Source organism: Tasmannia lanceolata, unplaced genomic scaffold (genome assembly GCF_043159265.1).
Source record: "Tasmannia lanceolata isolate RefF3 unplaced genomic scaffold, GAP_Taslan_0.1 ptg000015l, whole genome shotgun sequence".
NCBI classification, from domain to species: Eukaryota; Viridiplantae; Streptophyta; class Magnoliopsida; order Canellales; family Winteraceae; genus Tasmannia; species Tasmannia lanceolata.
Window position 1 is genome coordinate 19,405,171 of NW_027518692.1, and position 25,485 is coordinate 19,430,655.

Sequence of the window (25,485 nt, forward strand, 5' to 3'; positions counted from 1 at the left end):
TAGAGTCTATGCATAACGAGTAAAAAGATTATGTAAGCAAAATGACCAAAGCATGCAAAAACTGGATTCAGCTCTATTCAAAATGATAAAGCCACACCCTCTCTTCTCACTTAATCGCAGCCTTTTTAAGGACCACAATAGCAGTTAGAATATTCAAGCCTACCCATCTCAACAATCTTCAGTCTTTCTCCTTACTCTTCACCGATCTCCTTCTTTTCCTACTTCAAAAATGAAAACCCAAATGCTCTTCATCATATTATTTGTTCTGATTTATCTGTGGTTTTGCCACCCTGTAAAAGCAATACCTTGCCAGCCTGTAAAAGCAATACCCTCAAACTGCCCAAGCAAATGCGGTAACGTTGCCATCACTTACCCTTTCGGAATAGGAAAAAAAGAGTGTTTCTTAGCTGGGTTTGAGGTTACTTGTGACAAAGGGGTTCCATTTTTGGTTAATGCTAACCTCACACTTGTTGAGATTCTGTTTCCTGACCAAGTTCGGTTACTTACGACCCAAAAGATGGCAGTAGACTGTCAAAATCTGCCAAAAGATAACCAAAATAACTGCATTAAGTTGGAAAAACCTTTCACTATCTCTGGGAGGGGGACTAGGTTCGTGGCCATGGGGTGTGATACTAAAGCTTATGTGACGAATAACAGCTCGTTTACGATCGAGTGCGACTGCCAGTGGATGAAAGGAGAGGGTGGGGTTAATAAGCATGGAGGACTTGGCCATTGCCAAAGCTCGATCGCTGATGGGGAGAAAGAGTACTGTTATAATGTAACAAACTCTTACAATTATGCTAAGAGTTCGTGCGTGATCGACTGTGGCTTTGCTGTTTTGGCAGAGGCAGGATACGGGTTTAATGAAAGTGCGTTGATGAACTTCTCTAATAGTGTTTATAATTCATTGAGCCTTCCTTTGGTGGCGGATTGGGCGGTTGGGGGGACTGAGAAGTGCCCTATCTGTACAGCCTGCAGGGAAAATACGGTGTGCAATGTTTCGAGGAGGGGTTGGGGTTATACTTGCCAGTGCATGGATGACTACAAAGGAAACCCTTATCTCACTGGCAGCAAAGGTTGCAAAGGTAAATAATTTTCAATGATGGAAGGTTCTAGTTTATGGGTTGCACCCGGGTCGATTTGTGGGAATTCGGGTTGAGCTTTTACCTTAAAATCGGGTCGGGTTCAGGTTGATTCCAATTATTTTTTTACTAAAAGCTGAACCCGACCTGACCCGACCCAAGTTGCACCCCTAGGTTCTATAGGGTTTTCTACAAAAAAAAAAAATGGGTTTTATTTCTGACAGGTGGACGAAGCATTATTTGATGATAAAATGACAAAAATGACCGTTTTGCTTCTCTAATTTTTTTTTTCATCTCCACCAATCCCAATCATAACTGCAAACTTGGAAGAGGAAGCTAGGAGGAGGAAAAGCCACAAGAAGAGCACGCGAAAGAGAAGAGGAGGAGTAGGAAAGAAAAAGAAGAATCACGGCCGCAAAAATGGAAGACACCGGAAAATGGAAGACGCCAAAATATAGAAAAAGAAAAAGAGAAGGAATAAGGAAAGAAGAAGAATTGCTCAAAAAACAGGTCAAATCTTAAAAAAATTAACATAAAATAGGGTTAAATTGACACAAATCGGATCGAATCAGAAAAAAAATCGAGTCAACTCAGCAAAGTCGGGGTCGACTTGGTAATACTTGGGGTCGGCTCGGTAGAAGTTCATGCCAACTCGAAAAGGTTGGGGTCCACTCTATAGAAGATGTTGTCAATATCATTTACAGAGTCGATCCCAACTTTGCTAAGTCGACCCAACTTTTTCTCAGTCAACCACATATTTTAACTAGTCGACACCGACTTTTTCGAGTTGACCCCTACTTTTACCGAGTCGACATCATCTTTTACCAAGTCGACTCCAACCTTTTTCCAAGTTGGCGCCAACTTTTACATTGTCGGCCCCAGCTTTAACCGAGTCGATCCCAACTTTGTCAAGTTGACCTTTTTTTTGGCGACTCGGTTTAATTTTTGCTGATTTGACCCCACTTTTTACAAATTCTTCTCTTTTCCTTCTTCTTCCTCTTAGCGACTTCCATATTTTCCCTTGAGGATTCTTCTTTTCCCTTTTTCTTCCTCTTATTAGTTCTTCCTCTTCCTCTTCCAATTGCATGCGAGTTGTAGAGATGGTGGAGATAAAAAATTGAAAAAAATAGATAAGAAGAGGGCAAAATGGTCTTTTGGATTGTACAGAGCTACTCCATAGACAGTAGGCCTAAAACCACTGGCCAACTGTAAATTCAGAAACAAAATGCAATTTTTTTGCATTTTACCATCAATGAAATATTGAGTACAAAAATATTTTAAAATTAGTTTTGCTGCGGTTAAAAGTAGTCACGGGAAGGAGACAACCCAAGTAGTCTCCTAATAGTAGTGGTAAGTAATGTTTGGTTTTCAACTTCCAAGAGTAGTAGTATGGGGGATTAGTACCAATATATATATATATAGCAGAAGAGAAAATAAGAGAATTTTTTGAATATTTTGAAAACCCTACCCTACTTGAGAAATTATCTCGGGTCAGGTCGGGTCAATTTTGATAGGAAACCCGGGATTCTTTTACCCGACCCTACCAAAGATGGATTCTCCGGTCGGGTTGGGTTGGGTTTTTATTTTTTTAGCGTAGGATAGTGACCAATTTTAAGTATTGTAGAAAAACAATTCTTCACAGCAAAAATCTCTAAATTTATGTCGTTAAGTATATAAATTTAAGAAGGAAATTATATTTTTACATCACAAAGATGACCAGCTCAATGAAAACAAATATATCAATATATTAGAAAATAATTTGCTATATTATTCAAGATATTTAATAAAGTCATAGCACACCTATACGGGTGGGGGTTCCAGGGTTTTTTTTTTCTTCAAACCAGACCCTACCCAAGATTGAATTTGGTTTTTCAATTTGAAACCTGACCCTACACAGGACCCATGATTTCTAAACCAACCCATGTTATTTTCAGGCTAGGTTGAAGCGGGTCGGGTAAAAACCGACCCAAGTTGCAACCTTAGGTTAAAGGAGGGTGAGAATTAGTGGCTAAGAAACAGGGAAAAATTAAATCGTACTCTCTGGTCTCTTCCTCTTGCTCCCTTCCTCACCATTGGGTACACGAATATTCCCTAGAAAAATTTCATGATTGCCAAACATAGCCTTAGTCTTTGAATTTCGTAATATTAGAAATGATATGTTAATTAATGTAAGTAGCATTTTGAGACTGGAAATAGTTTTATAATTAAAGTAAAAAATTGGGGAGTTGCGTAATGCAAACTCCGTCCTTAGACCAGCACGAGGATTAGTCAAGTAGAACTTGGTTGCGTTGTTTGATGTTTGTATCGAAAACAAACAAATTTCTGGGGGCATGTTGGTACGATAGAAAAAAAATCCTTCCCTACAGAAAAAAAAATTGGGCAAAACTTCTAAAATGGAGCTCACCTTGTGGCTAAATCATGATCCATGCCCGATGATTAGTGGATATATATTTTACAACTTTTTCTTTTATGGGAGTTTTTTTATATGGTGCCGGCCTGTGAAGTTCCATGTGGATGGTACCACCCTTGATATTTGATCCAACAGCAGCCCACTTTTTATGGATGAAACATCATGGGTGGTACTTTTATCGTACCACCCAAATGGGACTTCACCGGCTGGCACCGTATAATTTCTCCTTTCATACATGGTTATGGGATGAAGGTTGGGAAATGATCATCCCACCCCTTTTTATATTATTTCTATCTCTCTTGTTTGTCCTTTCCTATCAATGGCCCCGATTTCCACCTTCTTTTACTTATCCCTGAAAACAAAGTCGTTCTCGGAAACAAAAAAAAACAATAACAGGGGTGGAACTGGTGAGATATGATAGGGAATATCATTTCCCATGATGTTATTGTCACCCTTAAAATTAGTAAAGTGGCACAATATGACCTTTTTTCCTATGTTGTGTTAAAGTATAAAAGATAAATACTACCTTTCTCCAACAGCTTAAGCTTTTGGAGAAGTTGATAAGTTAACATGTTTTACTGTTGCTTACAGGGTTTCTTTCACTCACAGATCTGATTTATCTCTTTAAAATAATGCTTGTGCAGATAGAAGCTTTCCGGCAGTGCCAGTCGCTTTAGGTAGGAAACGGCACACTTTACTCATTTTTCTTTAGGGAAATGTTATCAGCATAACCATGTTTTGATATTTGCACAAAAAATCTTATCTTCTATTATTTAAAGAGCTGTCAATGGTCATTACCGTTCCCAAAAAGCTTTGGCAAGCCAATTAAAAAAGAAAATATATGCTGCATTTGTTCAATTATAAAATCATGGTTTTTTTTTTTTTTTTTTGAAATGGCAATAATTATATATAGCAAAATAAGGAGGCCGAGATGGACCACCCAAATCTACAATAGAAAACAAGAAAGAAACAGGAACGAAAAAACACAATGCAGAGAAAAAACCCTTTTCAGGGAGGGAGGTGGTCGAACCACATAATAGAGCCACCGGAGACACCACGCTTAGCTAGCGCATCGGCCTTATCATTTGCCGATCTTCTAACATGTTGAAAGCCGATAGCGGACCCCGCAGTGAAGTCCTCAATCTCATCAAAAATGGAAAGAAATCTCCATGGAGGAGCCACCCCACCTTGCAGCCAACGAATCACATTTAACGAATCTCCCTCAACAATTGTCTGATCCAGCAACCTTCTATCAATATTCAAAATGCCATAATGAGCCGCCCTTACCTCCGCATCTGAGGAATCAGACACACCAGTAGAGCCGTAGTATGCCCACATAACATCCCCCTTATCATTGTGACAAACCCCTCCCACTCCTGCCGGACCCGGATTGCCGGAACTCGCACCATCGAAATTAACCTTATACATATTTTGAGCAGGGGGCTTCCACCTTTGCAAAATAAGATCTCTGCGCTCGACACTAAAGCACATTTCCCGCCAACCTTCCCAAAGATCAAAAGCCGATACAAACCGGAAGGACGGGAGGCATCTCACCCAAGATATAACCAAGGTGATGATCTTCAAGTAAATCCAATGAGGATTCATGGCTTTCCCCTCAAATACTCTAGAATTCCTCTCCTTCCATATAGACCACCACGTAGCAAGTAAACAAAAATTCCACAAGGTTTTTCCTTTTTCCTTCCAAGGAACCCCTCCCCATTGGTGCAATAGCGACGGAATAGATTTTGGAAAAACCCAACAAATCCCAAATCTCATGAATATGAATTGCCATATGATCCTAGTGAAAGAACAATGCATAAACAAGTGATCCACAGATTCGCCATCATGCAGACAGAGTGGGCAATGATCAATAAGCCACATACCACGGTTCCTCAGAAAATTAATAGTTTGTATTCTATCACGACAAACCGCCCAACCAAAGATACAAACTCTAGGTGGGCAATGAAATTTCCATACCTTTGCCGAACATGAAGGGTTAGAAATGGGCACAATACTTTTATAGAAAGATTTAACCGAGAAAGTCCCAGAAGGTTCCTCAATCCAAAGCCTTTTATCCTCCCCATTCCTTTTAATGTAACAACCCGCAAGAAGGGCCCGCAGGCTAGAGACCAATTCCACCTCCCACTCAAAAAATGGTCTTCTAAACACAGGGTTCCACACAAGACCACCCTCATTCCACTCAAAGCAATCGTTAACAAAGGCCTCCCTATTTGAAGCCATATTGAATAATCTCGAAAAACGACACTTAAAGGACACATCCCCACACCACACATCCTGCCAGAATAATATTCTATCACCCTTATACACTCTAAATCTAACCTTTAACTTGAAGAGAGAATACATTTTTAGAATGTCTCTCCAAACCGATAGCCCTTTTTTTGCAAACAAGTCCAAGGATTCCCATCTCCCCAAATCACATCCATACTTACTTCGAATGACCTTGACCCACCAACGATCATGCTCATCCCCAAATCTCCATAACCATTTACCCAAGAGCGCATGATTAAAATCTCTAATTCTCCTGATACCCAAACCACCCAACTTGATGGGGACACAAACCTCCTCCCATTTGACCAAAGCAATTCCTCTCTTACCCTCATTCCCACCCCACAAAAATCTCCGCTGAATCTGTTCAATCCGAAGGGAGACACTAACAGGGCATTTAAATAAAGACATGAAGTATATAGGCATATTGGACAAAACCGCCTTAACCAGCACAAGCCTACCACCGCGAGAAACAAAATTCCTTTGCCATGTACCTAATCTTCTCTCGATCCTCTCAACTATAGGAACCCACAGATCTTTATTCGGACGACCAACCCCTAACGGAAGACCCAAATATGAGGAAGGCAATGTGTCCAGCTGACATCCCAGAATTCCAGCAATTTCCAGAGCTCTCTCCTCAGGAATATTTAAAGCAAAAATTTTAGACTTGTTGAAATTTGATTTTTGACCTGAAATGAGCTCATAACATCTCAAAATGGCTTTTAAGTTTCGCACTTGCCCAATTTCCGGCTCACAAAATAATAATGTATCATCAGCAAATTGCAAGTGGGAGACCTCCACCTCCTCCAAGCCGATCCTGAATCCTCTAAAAAGATCAAGGCTGCTTCCCATCGCCAATAACCTACTAAGGATTTCCGCCACAATGATAAACAAGAAAGGGGATAAAGGATCCCCTTGTCGAAGCCCTCTAGACGACTTGAAAAAACCTTTTGGAGATCCATTAATGAGAATAGAAAACCAAGCAGATGACACACAACTCTTCATCCACGAACGCCATAGACAGCCGAATCCCATACGCTCAAGAGAGTAATCCAGACATCCCCAATCCACTCTATCATAAGCTTTCTCCATGTCCAACTTACACAAGATGCCTTGCTTATGAAGTTTGCAGTATGAGTCAATAGCTTCATTTGCAATCAAGGAGCAATCTAAAATTTGTCTTTTTTCTACGAAAGCACATTGATATTCCGATATGATTGATGGAAGTACCCTTTTTAAGCGATCCGCTAAAACTTTAGCCAAAACCTTATAAAGGCATCCCACAAGACTGATAGGCCTAAACTCCGATAACCTACTAGCACCTTCCACCTTAGGAATTAGAGTAATAAAAGTAGCTCCCGAACCTCTATCCAACTCCATACCTTGATGGAACTCATGAAAAAACACCACTAGATCACCCTTGACATATTCCCAACAAGATTGGAAAAAAGCCAAACAAAAGCCATCCGGCCCGGGAGCCTTATCTCTACTCAAAGAGAAGACAGCCCTCTCAATCTCGTCAACCTCAAATGGATCCTCCAACTTCCTACTCTGATCACAATCTAATTGATTAAAAACCACCCCCTCTGGAATAGGCTTCAATATACCATCTGATGTATATAAGGCATTATAAAAGCTCAATATAGCACTCGAAATCTCTTCCTTTCCGGAAACCACCGCCCCGTCCACCTTCAATGAGACAATCCTATTACCCCTTCTTCTAGCACTAGCCATAGCATGAAAGTAAGCTGTATTTTTATCACCTTCCTTCAGCCACTTGACCCTCGATTTTTGCCTCCAGGATATCTCTTCATGTAGAAGAAGACGTTTATGTTCTTCCCGCAACCGTCCCAATTCCTCCCTAGAAGCAATGTTCCCCAATCCCTCTTCCTCTAAATCTCCTAGATCAACAATCATACTTTCCAACCAATTCTTTCTACAGGAATCATGCACTCTTTTCTCCTTAATCCATTCCTTCAACATCTTCTTAACAAATCTCAATTTCTCCCTATTCTTACATCGGCAGGCCCCTCAAAATTTTCAGATGCCCACCATTTTCCCATCCTTTCTTCCATATTCGGATCCTGGAGCCATGCAATCTCAAATCGAAAAGGAGGTGGGCCCCAAGATTCTAACCTCGGATCCAGAAGAATAGGACAGTGATCTGAAACCGAATGAACTAGGGATTTTTGTATCACCTCAGGATATAAGCTCATCCACAGCGGACATACAAGGAAGCGGTCAATCCTACTATGACTCTCCCCTCTAGTCCACGTGAAACGAGCCCCAGATAACGGAAGGTCGATTAGCTCATGCTTAGAAATGAAATCAGCGAACAAGACCATATTTCTACTAGACCTCGTGCAAGCCACCCTTTCACACACAAATCTAATTTCATTAAAGTCTCCACTTAGACACCAAGGATGGGACCATCGCGCCCTAATCCCATCTAACTCCACCCATAACAACCTTTTCTCCACCCTTTGAGAAGGCCCATAGACCCCAGAGAAAACAACCCTCACCGAGTCTTCCACCCTTTCCAGAACAACAGACAAGGAGAAAATACCCTTCCATTCCTCGACCATATTCCAATAAGACTCCTCCCAAGCAACTAAAATCCCCCCAGAAAGGCCAAGAGAACCCACAAAAGAAAAGCTCCACTGACCTGTGAGACCAAGACTCCGAACAGTAACCTTATCAATAACCTCTAATTTGGTTTCTTGTAGACATACAATACTCGGTTTACATCTTTTAACCATTTCCTTCACTTGAGCTCTCTTCGCCAAAGAACCCAATCCATTTACATTCCATGATAACGTCTTCATAAGGAAACAATTTTCACGTACTTTCTCCCCTTTCTCCCGGACTTGACGCTACTTAATGGAGAACTCTTTTTACCTCCCTCACTCTTCTTATCACCATAGTTAACACCCGATTTCAATCTAGCCAACTCTCTGAGTGACTTCTTCGAAGATTCACTCCTGAGAGACTCGTTAACCTCTCCCCCAACCATATCCCTTAATTCAATCGACCGTATCATACCACGGAACTCCGGTAGTGGTCCGAAGTATCTTACCCCCACCTTCCCACTAACATCTATCACCTGATCCACTGCCTTCTCCACTAGCTCCATGTTACCCTCAGACCCCTCACCCCCCTCTATCTCCTCGGGACTATTGGAATTTTCCCGGCCTAACAAAGCCCTCTTATCAAGATGCCCATCACAAGAAGGAATAGGAGAGGATAGCAAGCAATGGTTTGGGACATCCATACCCAAAGACTCACTGAATGCGTCCGCTACAGATAAACCCATTTCTGTGCCCTGCAAATTTGGACAAGGAAAAGACACCTCATTGCCACTAAATGAAAACGAAGAGTTGATACCTTTGGGGGAGTTGAAGCCAAGACTACAACCATCGCATTCCAGTGGTGATTGATTGACTTGCAATAGCTTCATTAACCCACCGCTACCTGGTGAGATAGGATCTTCTACGGCATTTGTATTGCTTTTCTCTCCCGCTCGGTCCAGGCTGAAATGTACAGAGTGCTCTGAGTTACCCAAACCCTCATTAATTCTCCGGAAAACCAATTCCGAAGGGATAATCCTCCGAGAGTATTCCCCACACCCTCCCCTCAAATTAGTGTTAGCATCTTCCCTACGCCTCACCGATGTTCTCCTTAGATCAACTTCACTTGAATTGACACTATCCACCGCTCTTGAATCAGCCCTCCATTCTTCCAGGCTAATTTCATTGCCATCAACACCATGCAAATCTGCCCCAAATTTTATGATCCCTTGATCTGGTGACATATCAATCAAAGTCGGGCCATCTGCAATGTTGCAATATTTCCGAGCAATTGACATTTGTCTGAAAGGTGTAACAGGCCCACAACCTCTCCCTGAGTTGTTCTCCACCAGCCCAATAATATTCTCCACCAGCAGGTTCAAATGTCTTCTAATCCCATTCACAATCAATTCAGCCCCCCTACCTCTGACATCACCAGCCGACAGACCTTCCAGATACTCCTGCCCACTCCCTTCCAATCTTTCCTCACCACAAATTTGAAAATTTTGATTTTCAAACTCTGCGCTATCGTGCGCCCCCTGCCATCGAGTGCCCCCCTGCTATCGTGCACCACCCTATTCCTTCCAGCCCAATCCATGCTAACCTGCTCCTTCATCCTCCAAGACTCTTTCTCCCCTCTGCCGGACTGATTTTCCGAACATCCATCTGCACCAAACCCATCCTCATCATCTTCCGAGTTGAATTGATTGGAAGATGTCTCCCTCCCATCCACCTTTTTACGTGCCAACTCCATTTCGCATTTCACCCACATCGTTGCTCCGTCGATGCCTACCGGAAAAGCCACCACAACTGGGCATCCCAAGTTTGTGGCAATCCGAACTTTGGCCCACTGATATCCTCTAGCAGCTTTGCAGGAATCATCCATCTCAATAACCCTACCAATCCTCTGCCCTATGTTTCTGAAATTCTCCACACACCAAGCTTGAGGTGGAATTCCAGAAATAAACCACCATTCCACCCTTGTCAGATTCTCAAACTTCTTCGACCAAGAGCTCAATTCAACAAATGGCGAATTTCTAGCAGCAAACCAGGCTATCTGCGATTTCTCAATAGCAGATTCTGCCTTTAAAACTATCATAACTTCCCTTTCATCCATTTTGTAAACTTTAACAGCCCCTTCTGCAACTTTCCTTTCAAACAACCAAGCTTCCAAAGCCTGAACATTGCCAGACCATCCTTCCCTGATTTTACCCCACAAACTGCGTTCTGTCCCTTTCAAAGATACCAAAGGAAGAACCGCTCCTTTGTCCGGCTCGCCAAAGACAATATTCAAAGGAGTTTTCCAACTGCCAGACTCAGGCTTATCAATCCCTTCCATTCTCCCACTACTTGATGCATTCAATGCATTGGACTTTGGTTTTGTCGGACTCGTATCGACATTACAGTCATACGACGACCAGATCTCCCCGCAGTGCCAACATTCAACCCTTCTCTTGAAATTGTGGAACCCACACTTGCAACACTTCCAATCTCCCCTCTGCTGTTCCACTCTCTTCTTTCCCATTCTATCAATTCTCTTCTCCCTGCGATTCTTCTGCTTCGCCCAAGGAACCACCATTCTCTTCTCCCTGGGATTCTACTGCTTAACCTTCTTCCCTCTCAAAATCTCAAGAAGTATTTTACTGGTAGCAATTCTTGCCTACATACCCCTTTTTTTCTCCACATGAAGATAGCCCAGGAATAAAAGATAATCGTTTCGCCACCGCAGCTCTGTTTTAGGAAACACAAGAAACCCACGAAAAAATCAGTCAGGCAGAGACTTCGGAGACCGGAACCCCTCCTGCCGATGAAATATCCGATCAGATGATTCGAGCTCTGAGCGAGATAAAAGATTGTTCCATCAAGGTGGCTGAAGCCGGAGGACCCGTCTTAGATCGTCTTCTTCTTCTTCTTCTTCTTCCTTCTCCCTGTAAACCTTTTCTGCTCTGACCTTCGTCAAAACATACTCCTCTCAGACCTTAAGAAGTGACAGAGGATTTGTTGAAGAGGGGGAAGGGGATGATCGGATCTTGTGATTCGGGCCAAATTCAAAAGTAGTTTGAAATGATGGCTGCTAATGGAGGTGGAGATCAAGCGAAGAAAAGGTGGTGGTTGGATAGGATATGTTTATGGAGATGATGGTGAGATGGGGTTTAGCAATGGTGGAATTGGGGTTTTGATGTCTGTGATGGAGTGGGTTTGGGGGTATTTGACTGGAATGGATGAAATGGAATAGGTGAAGATGGAGGCAAAGAGGGATTTGGATGGTGGAAGAGATGGAGAAAGGGGGATTAAATGGGAGAGGGCTGTTGATGGTGGCGAGTGAAGCCGGGAAATGGCCGGAGATGATGACGGAAATGGCCGGAGATGATGACGGCGGAGCTCCCTTCCTCTCCTCTCTGCTGATCGGCTAGAGTTTTCCCCTTCTCTGCTGATCGGCTAGTGATTTCCCCTCTAATCGAACCCTAGATCTGGTTATTTTCCTTTCTCATCTAGATCGAAAAACCCTAGATCTGAGTTTTCGTCTCCACCTAAGATCTTCCTCCTCCTGATTACCTGCCGAGACAAACCTAGATCTGAGTTTTCGTCTCCACCTAAGATCTTCCTCCTGCTGATCGGTTAGTGATTTCCCCTCAAGTGGGTCTGAGCTCTTGTTTTGTTCCAAGATTAAGTTTCGAGAATGGGTTTCAGAGGTTTGAATTGTTTTCAAGAAAACCCATCAGAGAACAGAGGAAGAACTTCGTTCATTCGTCGGGTGAGAAAGCTGTTACTCTGCCATTCAACATTCAAAATATAAAATCATGGTTGTGCTGATAACATTTCCTGTTCTTAATCTTGATTTCTTTTCTTCTCCTTCTTTTTTTGTGTCACCAAGGGGACTGATACTATGAGAAACACTTAACAAGAGAAGTGCCTTGAGAAACTTGAGGTCATCCCTTCAGTGGGATTTTCTGGTCATGTCATCTCTAAGGCATGTTTGGGGCAACCATTGAATTGTTTTTCTTGTTTTTTTTCATTGGAAAACGATTTTTCCAAGGTTTGATAATGTATTTTTTAGGTGAAAATTATTTCAGGTAAAACTTTTCTAGCAAAGACACTTGAAAAGTTTTAGCTGAAATAATTCTCACCCCAAAAAAGGGGTCAGTAAACCTCAGAAGAACTGTTTTCCAAGGAAAATAATATTCATGTCTGCCGGGCATACCCTTAGTTAATAATACTACACATTTATTATTCATGATTTCATATGTAGTTAATAATACTTAAACTATGATTCAATTTTATCTACACTTCGAACCATAGTTATTGGAAACTCCATCTTTCTCATAAAACACATTTTGAAAACTAAAATAAAATGTAAAAAAATTTGGGAATACATTCCTAAAATGCATGCAGAACATATGATAAACTTGTGAGAAACAGATGAAAAACTTATATGAAACCTGAATGGAACGCATGAGAAACAAGAAAACTATGCTTTGAACTTTCGAAAGTATATATAGTTAGTAATGAAGTTAAAAAAAGTACTTAGAGAATTTTCGCTTACTTGAAACTTCTTAAGGTTTTCATGCTTTTGTAATTTCAACACTGTTTTGAAATTTATTTCTTCATTTTCATGAAAATGATCAGATGTCAAATACCAATGGTTATTAGCATTATTTCTGGTACGAATGGATGCGGTTTTGGTTAATTTAAAAAATTCAATGTTTTAGTCGTTCAATTTGAGATCGATAAGAGGAAATTTTATTAATTTTATCTGATCATTATCTTGTATCATTTTAATCTAATATGGTTTAATCGTGTGACAATGATTCAGCTGGTGGGTTTGCCTTATTGGCAACACTTGCAGCAAGTTCGTGGAAATACGGGTCTTTGCAGCAAAGAAAGCTTGCACTTCTAAAAAAAGCAATATTCGATCAAAATGGAGGTAGCACTTTAAATGACATAATCTCTCAAGGTGGTACTGGTGGTGTTGATCTTTCTGGAAATGAAGTCAGCACTCTAAATGACATAATCTCTCAAGGTGGTACTGGTGGTGTTGATCTTTCTGGAAATGAAGTCAGCACTCTAAATGACATAATCTCTCAAGGTGGTACTGTTGATCCTACTCAGAATCCTGAAATCTTCACTTCAGAAACTATCCAAAAGGCCATGGATCTATATAAGAAGACTAAACAGGCTGTTGTGCTCTATAAGAAGACTCAAATGATTGTAGGGAGAATACGCCAGAGTATGTCCATAGGAACTCTATCAGACCAGAGGCAAGTGCACATCATGAACATCAAAATTGAAGAAAAGAGCGAAATTGAGTCATTCATGAGAGTGGTTAGGACTCTTTCTCGTGTCACCCACAAGAACAAGGCTAGGCTCTTGGGTTGTAGTCTGGATACAAGCAAACCTTCGTTGGTCTACGAGTACTACTCCGATCAAACTCTCGCGGACATTCTCGAAAGCAATGCTGTCTCTGAATCTGAATTTTCATGGGAGAATCGTTTGAAGATCGCAATGGAAACGGCACAAGTGCTTGCGTTTATGCACTCGCGTGCCATCGCCAACTTGCACTCGTGTGCCATTGTTCATACCAATTTGAAGCCTTCCAACATACTCTTGGATGAAAATTACACTCCTAAAATAGTCCAATTTGGAGTGGGGAAGTTGCTGAATACTAAATCGTATTTGATTGAGGCAATGAGGTATGTGGATCCTGAGTATCTAAAGACTAATAAACTGACGGAAAAGAGCGATGTTTACAGCTTTGGTGTGATCTTGGTTGAGCTCTTTGTAGGGTTTTTGGACCCCACAACTCTCTTAACAAATCCTGGCGTAGCGGCGAACAACAATGAAAAAGTGATTAGCCTCGCAATGGATTTCATTTCTATGGTGGATGAGAACAAATTGGAGCAAGTTGTGAAGGTTAGTATTCTTGAAGAAGAAGCAAAAGAAGGGCAACTGAAAGAGGTTGCAGCACTTGCGGCGAAATGTCTAAAATTGAAAGGGGATGAAAGGCCTACAATGGCACAAGTGGTGGCTGTTTTGAACTCGATCTACAATGAGAAGAACGAGGAAGAAGAAGAGGAGAAGGGTGATGAAGATGGAGATGGGACTGAGGGTGGGCCAGACAATAACCAAGATGATGACAATGGAATGGAATTAACTTCCAGCTGGACAGGAGTATCAGGAATTCTTCTTGATCAAGTGAAACAAACAGGAATTATGGATCAAGTGAAAGAAATAATAAGTTCGTCCTGACCTCAAAGATTTCACACTTGAGGGCATCACAATTTGGGCATAGGCTCAACTTCGTCTGGTTTGCTTGTTACATTGTGTCAAAGTTGTGTGGAAATAAACTAAGCTTGGCTTGTTGTTAGTTTTTTTTTTTTTTCCTGTATGGTTTTTTGGGGGGTTTGGGGTGGGGGAGTGGGGTGGGGTTGTAATTATTATGGGAAGGAGATGGGAATGTTGGCTACAAGTTGTATATATATTTTTTTAAATTTTCTTGTATTTTCATTGATTACAAATGGAAAATAGTAATTTGAACAACCACAGTTGTCTAAAATATTTTCCTATGAAAAATTTTCACGCAAAAAAAAAAAAAATATATATATATATATATATATATTTTTCTTGCAATACAAACAAGGTCTTAGTCTAGTGCATTATACCTTGTTATAGTTTATTAAGCACAAACGCCTAAGATTAGAATCCAAAACTCAAAAATTGAATCAATTGAAACTGATTAGAGCTGACAGAACTTGATTGAGTTTGTAGTGACTCAATAAAATGTGATTAGAGCTCTCTTAACTTGATTGAGTTTGTAGTTATTCAATAAAATGTTGTGATTTGCAAAGAACACCTCTGCGAGATGCAGTAAATAAAAGCTAGATCACAATACGAACATCAAGAATTTACGTGGTAATTTGGCAATAGTGTCCACAGACGAGATCCAATTTTTTTTAATATGAGAATAGAAATAACAGAATTACAATCAAGAACAGAGATCTACAAATCTATCATACATTCTCTCTCAACATAAAAATCCACTCTTGATCGGGTGGTTTAGATTATCATATCAACAAATGTCACTCTTTTTAGGATAATCGATGGATATCATCATTAGAAATTGGAACACAATTCTAAAAGAAGGCGTTCATAAATTTAAAGTGGTAGTGAGATGGAAACTCCCTCCGAGAAATGTCTTAGAACTCAATGTTGACGGTTACTCTCTTGGCCACCTAGGCAAAATAAGTATTGGAGGTATTTTAAGAATTCATTGGGCGACATAATCTGCTCCTTCGCAGGCACAAAAGTTGAAGTTCGTGTTCTTCACCTATGTTTGACCTTTTTTAACATACAGACTGAGGTAGCTTGGAAGTGGAAAGCGATCGATTATGTTGGAAAGATTTGGGGTCAAGTAGATTAGTACAACAATAATTTCACAAAATCAAATAACTATTTGAAGATTACATAATCACCACAATAGTGAACGGGTCAAGCAGCATCATTGTCTTGAAGGTTTCAAGGTGGTCGACCAGATATCAGGGGAGCGGGAGCGAGAAGGACCTTTCAGTGAACGGGGGTTTGCTATTGAATGATCGTCGATCAGCCAGATTATTGCCCCTTACCAACTCTTTGATGCGGTGATCGATCTCATCGATCTTGGTTGCATATGTGATGTCTTTTAGTCTACTCTGCCACCCTTTCGAGCGGTGCCCTCTTGGAGTGGGCTGGAAGCAGAATCAAATTGTCTTTCTGGGCTTCTTCTACAAATATGGCGTTCCATGGGGTTCGGGTAGCCATTCCAGGGTCATTGTCGATTACCTGATCCCGAGCGGCTTCTGCGGTGATGCGTGGTAACTTGGGGACGCTGGGCATCCTCTAGTCCACTGGATGTGACGGTCTGATGAGCTTGGGTGCTGCTCATAGTACAAAGGTACATCCTCTTGCTCTGTGACCACTCTCTCCCGTCGTGCTTGCAGACTCTCAGGATGAGCTCCAGGTGGAGGGGGCTCGGTTAGGTTCTTGAATTGGTTGGCTAAGGTAGTCACTTGCTGAACTAGTGCATGGAACTGCTTCGACGTGGGCGGGGCTGTTGGGATTTGAGGCCCCGGTGGGACGGGCGGCTGTCCCTTGATCAAAGGTGGAGGGGTGACGACCTATGAAGCTAGACGTCATCCGTGTGAGCCGCTCCTCGGAGCTAATCGAGCCCCTTGGGTTGTACCCGTGCGGGAGCTATTCCGGCCTGCCATTTTGGGATTGTGACGGCTTTTAGTTCCGTCCCATGGTAGGCGCCAATCTGTTCCGGCCAAAATTGGTGATCTGCTGAAGTGGCATCTGAAGAGCTGAGCTGTGACCTGCAGGAGGTAGCAAACGGTCAGGCGACCTACCCGGAGTTGGTGCTCTGGGAAGGCCCCCGATGCTTAAGTCAGTGACTACAATAGATGAAGTAAAGAATGCTATGAATAGTAAGTTTCGTGATTGGAACCCTTACCTTTGAGCCTTGGAAGGCTATTTATAGTTGGGCCTTAAGTGTGAGATTACCTTGATGCCCTTAGACAGGTGTCAACCTATGAATGAGTAAGGCAGGGTCTAGAACCTTCCTTAAATGGTGTGATTACGTGATTGTCCCTTGCCACATGTCACCCTAGGATTGGTTAGTCGTTTTTGTCTCCATCACTTGGCAATTGAATCGGAAAGTTCCCATGCAGATATTTATCCTGGCGTAATAGATGTTCTGAGATTTGGAAGCTTAAAATTATATATTGTCACTACAAATCAGCATTTTTATGCTAAAGCCTGAAACCATCATTCTTCTTCCACTAAGCAGTTTTACCGATGGATTACTAAGAGAGTTGGCTGGAGTAACAATCCCATCAGAAAGGATCTCATTTAATGGGGTCCACAAAGTTACAGACACTCATCTTGAGGTAAGAAAACAAACCCAATTCCTTTTTTTTTTTGAAATGGTAATTTATATATTGAAGGAAGAGAAACCGAGATGGTTCTCAATGATTACATTAAAAGAAAAACAACAAAATAAAATGACTTAAGACGGAAGATAGTCGAACCATTCCAGACCCAACCTAGGCACACCCGATCTAGCTAGAGCATCTGTTTCACCATTAGCAGATATCCTTACATGATTAAAAGCTATAGAAGATCTGAAGGTTAAGTCTGAGATCTCATCAAAGAAGGAGAGAAACCTCCAAGGAGGGTCAACCTTTCCCGAGAGCCAACTGATCACATTTAAGGAATTACCTTCTACAACCACCTTATTATAGGAATCTTTATTTAGATGCGTGATGCCATGGAAAGCCGCCCTAACCTCCGCTTCACTAGAATCACATATGCCAATAGGACCAGAATAGGCCCACATGATCGACCAAACCAGAAGAATCTCTGCATAGACCCCCAACACCTGAAAGACCCGGATTGCCCAAACAAGAACCATCAAAATTTAGTTTAATAAAATCATTAGGAGGGGCTTCCCACTTTTGTACAATCATGGATCTTCTCTCCCTATCATTGCACATTATCCGCCAACCCTCCCAGAGATCAAAAGCCGATATAAATCTAAACAAATGGGTACTTCTAGCCCACAATATGGAGACTGCAATAATTTTGATGTAAAGCCTATGCGGAGATTTAGCCACCCCATCAAACACCCTAGAATTCTTCTCTTTCCACATAACCCACCAAGAGGCCAAAAGACAGATCTTCCATAAAACCTTCCCTTTCTTCTTCCAAGGATTCGACTCCTAACTCTTAATCACCTCGGGAATAGATTTCGAAAAAGCTAGCATATTCCAAACCGCAACAGAATAAGGCCCATAACCTCTCTAGTAACCCTGCAGTGGATAAAAAGATGGTCTATAGACTCTCCATCTTCCAAACATAAGGGGCAATGGTCCACTAACCACAACCCTCTTTTTCTAAGAAAATCCATAGTTTGAATGCGACCACGACTCATTGCTCAACCAAAAAAGGAAACCCTCGGAGGGCACTGAAATGACCATACCTTGGCTGAAATAGAAGGTAAACCACAGGGCACAAGCTGAAAGTAAAAAGATTTAACTGAAAAGAAACCCGATGGATTCCAGATCCAGATTTTTCTATCAGACCCAGACCTCTTGATATAACACCCTTCAATCAACTTTCGCAATTGAGCAATAGAGGCCAGCTCTCTAACAAAGAAATTCCTTCTAAAACTTGGATTCCAGACCACCCCAACCTCAGGACAATCAAAACAATCGGCAACCAACGCATCATTTTAAGAAGCAACCAGAAATAGATCTGGAAAAAGCTCCTTAAAAGCGGCTCAGCCGAGCACCACGGGTCCAACCAAAATCTGATACGATCACCTAAATAAACTTTAAACCGAATACCTTTCTCAAACTCATGACTCAGCCTTTGAATATCTCTCCAAATTGTCAATTTTTTATTTTTTGGAACACAAGCAGATTGCCAGTTCCCATTCAGAAAACCATACTTGCTCCCAACCACCTTAACCCACAAAGAGGTTGCTCCACTCCAAAATGCCAAAGCCATTTACCTAAGAGAGCATGATTAAATTCTTATACTCTTCTAATACCCAAACCTCCACACTTGATCGGAAGACAAACTGATTCCCACTTCACTAGAGGGATGTCTTTCTTTTTATCAAAGCCTCCCCAAAGAAACCTACGCTGGATTTGCTCAATTCTCAACACCACACTCACATGACATTTAAACAAAGAAAGATAATATACAGGAATATTAGCCAACATTGCCATAACCAAAGTCAACCTTCCTCCTTTAGATACTAAATTTCTTTTCCAAGTTTCCAGTCTTCTCTCAATTCTTTGTACTATAGGATCCATAAAGATTTATCCGGTCTACCAACCCCCAAAGGAAGACCTAAGTAAGAGGAGGGCAGGGAATCCAAAGCACAATCCAAAATCTTTGCAAAGCCACAAGCAACAGATGGGGAGGTGTTAAGAGCATACAACCTAGACTTTAGAAAGTTAGAGCGTTGGCCAGTAATCATTTCATAACATCTAAGAGTTGCCTTAAGGTTTAGAAATTGACTAATATCAGGAGCATAGAAGATCAGCGTATCATCTGCAAACTGTAAGAGGGACACTTCCACTTTATCTTTCCCAATAAAGAACCCTTCAAACAAACCCATCCTGCTTCCTTTATACATCAATCTACTCAGAGTCTCAGCAACAATAACAAATAGAAAGGGGGAAAGAGGGTCCTCCTGCCTTAAGCCCCTAGATGACTTGAAGAAACCCTTAGGAGAGCCATTAATTAGAATAGAGAATCAAGCCGAAGAGATGCATTTCCTCATCAATCCTCTCCACCGACAACCAAAACCCATTTTCCCAAGTAAGTAATCCAAGCAATTCCAATCCACCATATCATAGGCTTTCTCCATATCAAGCTTACATAACACCCCATCCTTACCACTAGGGCTGCAACAGGGTCGGGTTTTTCAAAACCCTAGCCCAACCCTGGATCTCATTATCTTGGCCCTGACCCACCCTAACCCTGAGTCAGGGCTAAAAAACCTCAACCCATTGCCGGCCCTCTAGGGCTCAGTGCGGCCCCCTGATTGGCCCTGATTGGGCAGGGCTGGGCAGGGCCGGCCTTGATTGACCCTAGTGCAAATACCTGTTAAGAGTGCCAAAAATAAAGCAACCACATATCATATAGAACAAAATGATCAATAAACAAAAAAAGGGAACAAAATGATCAACCAGATGAGGTTCCTCAGGTCGGGTTGGGTTGAACCTCATCGGGTTGGAACTCGGGTGGGGTCGGGTCGGGTTGAGCAAATGGTTGGTTGGGTCGAGTTCGGGTTGGACCCAACCCGACCCGAGTTGCACCCCTAGCTATGTGTTTGTAGGTTAAATTTTTTTTGAAAAGGGCAACAGAATATATATATATATATATATATATATATATATATATATATATGTAAAAACAGAACCGAGGTGGTCCTGAAGGAACAAAGAGATGATGAATAGGAGATGGTGAATATGGTGTTATGTAAATCATTAAATTATCGATGAATGTTGAACAATGCAATTAGTTGATGGAATAATTTTGAAGCATTTGAATTGACATTTGTTATGGATGAATTTTTATAATTTTAAAGATATTCAGTTAATGTAATTAAATTTTTACATATTTGTATATGATGTTGTGGCAAAATGGATGTTATAATAATGAAAATTTTGATTTTATATATGCTTTGTGTGGAATATAAAGGCACAACAGGTCACATGGAATTGCTTTTTAATGGATTTAAAAAAAAATAGAAAAAGTTACCCCTACGGAACTATCTATAAGCATACCTTTCATTCCGCAGGAATTTATTTTAAAGTAGGCCAAAAATATCCCTTCTGATGACGGATTTGTTATTTATTGATTAAATAATAGGAAAGGCTATCCCTATGAATTTAAAATATATATATATATATATATATATATAGGGAAAAGAATATTTTCCTTGCGGATTATTTTGAAATTCCGAAGGGAAAAGGCTATCCTATGGTGTTTTTTTTTTTACATTCGCTACAAAAACAACATTTTCCCTACAGTTAATTTTGAAATTCCGTAGATAAAATACTATCCCTACGGATTTTTATTTAAAATTTCGTTGGAAATGCATATTTTCTACAGATTATTCTGAAATTCTGTAAGGAAAGGTGGCCTATCCCTACAGAAAAATCCGTAGGGAAGAGTACTCTTTACATATGGTATTTATTAACTTCCATAGGCACTCTTTCCGTACGGTATTTATCAACTTCTGTAGGGAAAGTCCATTCCCGTCCCAATGGATTATTCCGCATGGAAACAAGGTCTATTCCCATGGAACTTCAAATACGTAGGGAAAGGGCTTTCCCTACCCCAACTTAGCCGATGAAAGTTATGCACGTTAAAATCCGTAGAGAAAAAACTTTAACTTACGGATTTTAGTACTTTTTCCTACAGATTTGTTCGTAGGGAAAACCCAATTTTGTTGTAGTGACTCCAAACCTCGTCTATATATATCCACTTTGGTCTGGTTGCACAGTCACTTTCATACAGGCATAACTTCTGCTCAACTCTTCTATTCTACAGCTTGAACCAGAGAGACCGTGTTGGCCATTAGCTTCAAAATTGAAGTGAGGAGAAGACCACGGGTTGCACATGTTTCTTGTGTCTTTAGAACATTGACAAACAAAGCATGGAAGGTCTCTAGGAATCCACGAAACAACAACAGGTCGCATATCAGACCAGCATTTCGCCCAAAATTTTATTTATATAAGAATGATAATATGTGTGTTTTCTCAAAGTTAATCACCCAAAATTTGCCCAAGATTCGTTTCAAAGTGTTACTCATTATAGAACGCTAACATATTTTTCCTTTTGAGTATTCTATATAAATGACGATTATTACCAACTATATGGAAACCAAGATTTAGAGAAATCTTCTTTCTTATCACTCTCCCTATGTTTTCATTTACCCATCCAAATTAAATTAGAGAAACTTGTGTGGCAACAACAAATAGATAGCTGGGCATCAATAAAACAAGGGAATTGCTAGGGTCGATCACAGAAGGCATTTCGTGGCTGGTATGTCGCATATCAGACCAACCACCTCATGAGTGGAGACAAAAGCCGTTGTCTCCAATCACAAGGTGGAGGAGGCTGGTCTGACATGCGACAGACCAGCCGCAAAATGCCTTTTGCGATCGACCCTAGCAATTCCCTTATTTTATTGATGCCTAGCTATCTATTTATCGTTGCCACACAAGTTTCTCGAATTGGCTGGTCTGACATGCGACAGAACAGCTGCGAAATGCCTTTTGCGATGGACCCTAGCAAACCCCATAAAATAAAAATACAAGGCCCTACATAAAAATAAGACAAAGTGACTAGGGGTGCAAATACCAAAAAGATATAGGTGGCAAGCAGCCACCTTCACAAGTGGCAAAGAAGATAAATGAAAGACGAGAAGATGTCAAGGGCTCATTAAACACGTCTCTTAGGTGTCCACTCAACTCGTCATTGTCCTCCAAAAAGTAAGGGACTTTTCGCTAATCTTTTTTGTAAGGCAGAGCAATAATTGGTAAATTTAAGGCTAATTTTGTCATTTGAATATAATAGTAGGGGTACGCGAGTAATTTTGTAGTTTCAATTAAGCCACAGCCCACAGGTAGGGGAATCTGATGGACCAATTTCCGATACGACCGCTACCATAAAAAGTTTCGGACCGCGACAAACTGAGAACCGGTACGATCGCAACACCTGCCACGTGTTAAACCCAGGATGTAAGACACGTGTTTACCATGACACGTGTCATGAGTGGGACAAAACGATGATTTGATGACATGGAAAGGCGCAGCTATAAAGTCGGCGATGGGAAGAGCATCTATACCGTTGAAGTGGAAGGGATAGATCCTAGCCGTAGACTTATGCCATCCGGGGGCTGCAAATGACCACGTTGAAAGAGGAGAAAAAGACAAATCAAGAAGAGAAGGAAAGTAAAGAATTGAAAGAGATTTTCTGTACGGTAGGGCCCACTTCACAGGATGATCCAAACCTTTCATTTCTTGGGTCACAACATATGTGAGGGTTGGGATCGATCATCTTATAGATATGATTTAGAATCCTTATAAAAATTTAATTTTAGTAAACATAAAGGATATCATACTTCGATCATATTATGAAGCTAGTTTAACCCGAGGGAGAAATAAATTACAATATAAAGGGAAAATTATTAAAAATATGTTAAAGTTCGCTGAAATTATGAATCAAAGGTAAAGTTTTCAAAATCATGAGAAAGGGGTGTCAGGTACGGTCAGGAGGTGTTTTAGGACAAGAATACCCTTCACTATCTTTTCCCTCAACCTTTTAGGAACGGATCTTAATGCATTTCATCGACCATTTTCACCTTTTTATCTTCTTCTTCCCCCAACCCATTGCCATTGCCAATGCCATTACCCATCTGTATCTTTTCTCTCCACCTTTTATCTTCTTCTTCCCCAAGCCAACCCTTTCCACACGGTAAATCTCCACTGCCATTGCCATTGCCCTTAGACAAAAAACTCCATTGGTTCTCTTTATTTTGTTTTGGGTAATAAACCTACGCTCTGGTAGGTCCATTGTCATCCATTTGCTTAGGTTTGACATGTTCTTTACATGTTTTCTGCTTATAATGATATGATTTATTTTCATCATCTTTACAGTGCTCTATTTCTTTGCTTACATGTTTGGTTTGACCTCTCTATCTCTCTCTCTCTCTCTCTCTCTCTCTCTCTCTCTCTAGAGGAAAACATGAATGGAACTCGTATCTATACAGACAGAACCACTAATTATAAGGACTCAAAACCAGTTTTAAAACTTCGGAACCACTATTTATACCACAGCACCACTGTTTATTCCTCGAAACCAATCAATAGTGATTCCTAGAGTATACATAGTTGTTCTGAGTGTGTAAATATACTTACGACCCTGTCTAATCAATAAGAGGCACTATTTAAACACTCCGATCATCTATTTATACAGTTGGAACCATTATTTTGACCTCTGAACCACTAAATTATGGTTCGAAGAGTGTAAATAGTGGTTCATGCATTCTAATAGTATTTCAATGGTTCTAAACGTTATAAGAAAATCAGATGCACTATTTAAACACTCAGATCATCCATGTATACACTTGGAACCTTTATTTAGACCTCAAAACCAAACTTTAGTGGTTCCGATAGAATTTAGTGGTTCCTACATTCTAATACTATTTCATTGGTTCTAAAAGTGATCATGAGTGTATCAATAGTGGTTTAAACACTCATCATCAATATTTAAACACTTAGAACCACTATTTAGTGGTTTATAAGTATTTAGTAGTTTCGAGAGTGTAACAGTGGTTTATAGTTTATTAATAGTGGTTCTAACATTCTAAAGTGGTTCTAACATTCAAAATTATGGTTTATAGTTTATAAGAAATGGTTCAGAAGGTTTAATAGTGGTTCTTATCCTTATAGGGTTTGCGAAAATGGTGGAAATAAGGGCTTCTTTTTATCTTACATGTTGATGGCTACTTAAATGATGAAGTATCATTCCAATATATTGGCGGGACGAAGATGTGTTCAATTGTGAATTGCCATATAAAATTTTCAGAATTACAGTCTCTAATTCACAAAAAAATTGGTACCACTGGAACCGACGTCTCATTATCTATAAAATGTCGATATGTCATGGATCCATATCAAATCTTATTATATGACATTCGAAATGATGATGACCTAGGTATGGTGATGATGCTTTTTGAGAATAGCCTCTTTAATTCTATGAGCATATACATAACTAAAGAGTACAGAGTTGGATGAATTCTTTCTGGACCGGATCTTGTAGCCACTATTTGGTCGGTGGTGTACATGTGTTGGACAGTGATAATATATTTGTATGGTGGTACCACTATTTTAGACCTTGGAATCACTTTAAGTCTTGTGTTGGAACCACAAGTTTGGTATTGGAAGCACCAGTTTAAACCTTGGAACCACTATTTTGTCCTTAGAACCACTCTTTTGATATTTGGACCACTAATTAAAACCTATGACCCATTATTTAATGGGATGCGAATTTTGGCATTCGGACGTCTGAAGAAGTTTTTCGGACTTTCGATAGGATTCTAGTAGTTTTGTTAAAAACTCCTACACATTCGTGAGTCCGAAGGAAACCTTTGAACGTCGGATAGGATTCTAATAGTTTTGTTACAAACTCCTTCATATTTAGGACGTGCTTTCTGGCGAGAGAGATGTGCTTTTCCAACAAGGGAAGTTACTTTCCGGTGCGACGGAAGAAGACGATAAAAAGGTGAAAAGGGTTGGCAGTGGAGAGAGACGTGTTTTCTGAGGGTTTATTATCCAAAGCAAAATAAAGAGAACCAATGGAGTTTTTTTTTTCTAATGGCAATGGCAATGGAGTTTTACTGTTTGGAAATGACAATGGCTTGAGGAAGAAGAAGATAAAAAGGTGAGAAGGGTTAGTAGAGTGCATTGGGATCCATTCCTAAAAGGTGGAGGGACAAGAAAGAGAAGGGTATTCTTGTCCTAAAACACCTCCTGACCCCCCTTTCTCATGATTTTAAGAACTTTGACCTTGATTCATAATT

General features: G+C 40.6%; 1 protein-coding gene across 1 annotated transcript; it reads left to right on the forward strand.

The window, feature by feature from the left end:
- LOC143893098 (wall-associated receptor kinase 5-like) lies at positions 1–14,709 on the forward strand. The gene is made up of 3 exons (XM_077398057.1): positions 1–1,085; positions 4,137–4,169; positions 13,159–14,709. Exons 1-3 carry the CDS (start codon positions 230–232, stop codon positions 14,589–14,591), a joined length of 2,322 nt encoding a protein of 773 aa, XP_077254172.1. The 5' UTR covers positions 1–229; the 3' UTR covers positions 14,592–14,709.
- Positions 14,710–25,485: the final 10,776 nt, after the last annotated feature.

Coding starts and splice junctions, on each gene's coding strand:
- LOC143893098 (XM_077398057.1), top strand. CDS start 230: ATGAAAACCCAAATGCTCTTCATCATATTATTTGTTCTGATTTATCTG. Junction 1,086..4,136: donor TGGCAGCAAAGGTTGCAAAG/GTAAATAATTTT, acceptor ATGCTTGTGCAG/ATAGAAGCTTTCCGGCAGTG. Junction 4,170..13,158: donor GGCAGTGCCAGTCGCTTTAG/GTAGGAAACGGC, acceptor ACAATGATTCAG/CTGGTGGGTTTGCCTTATTG.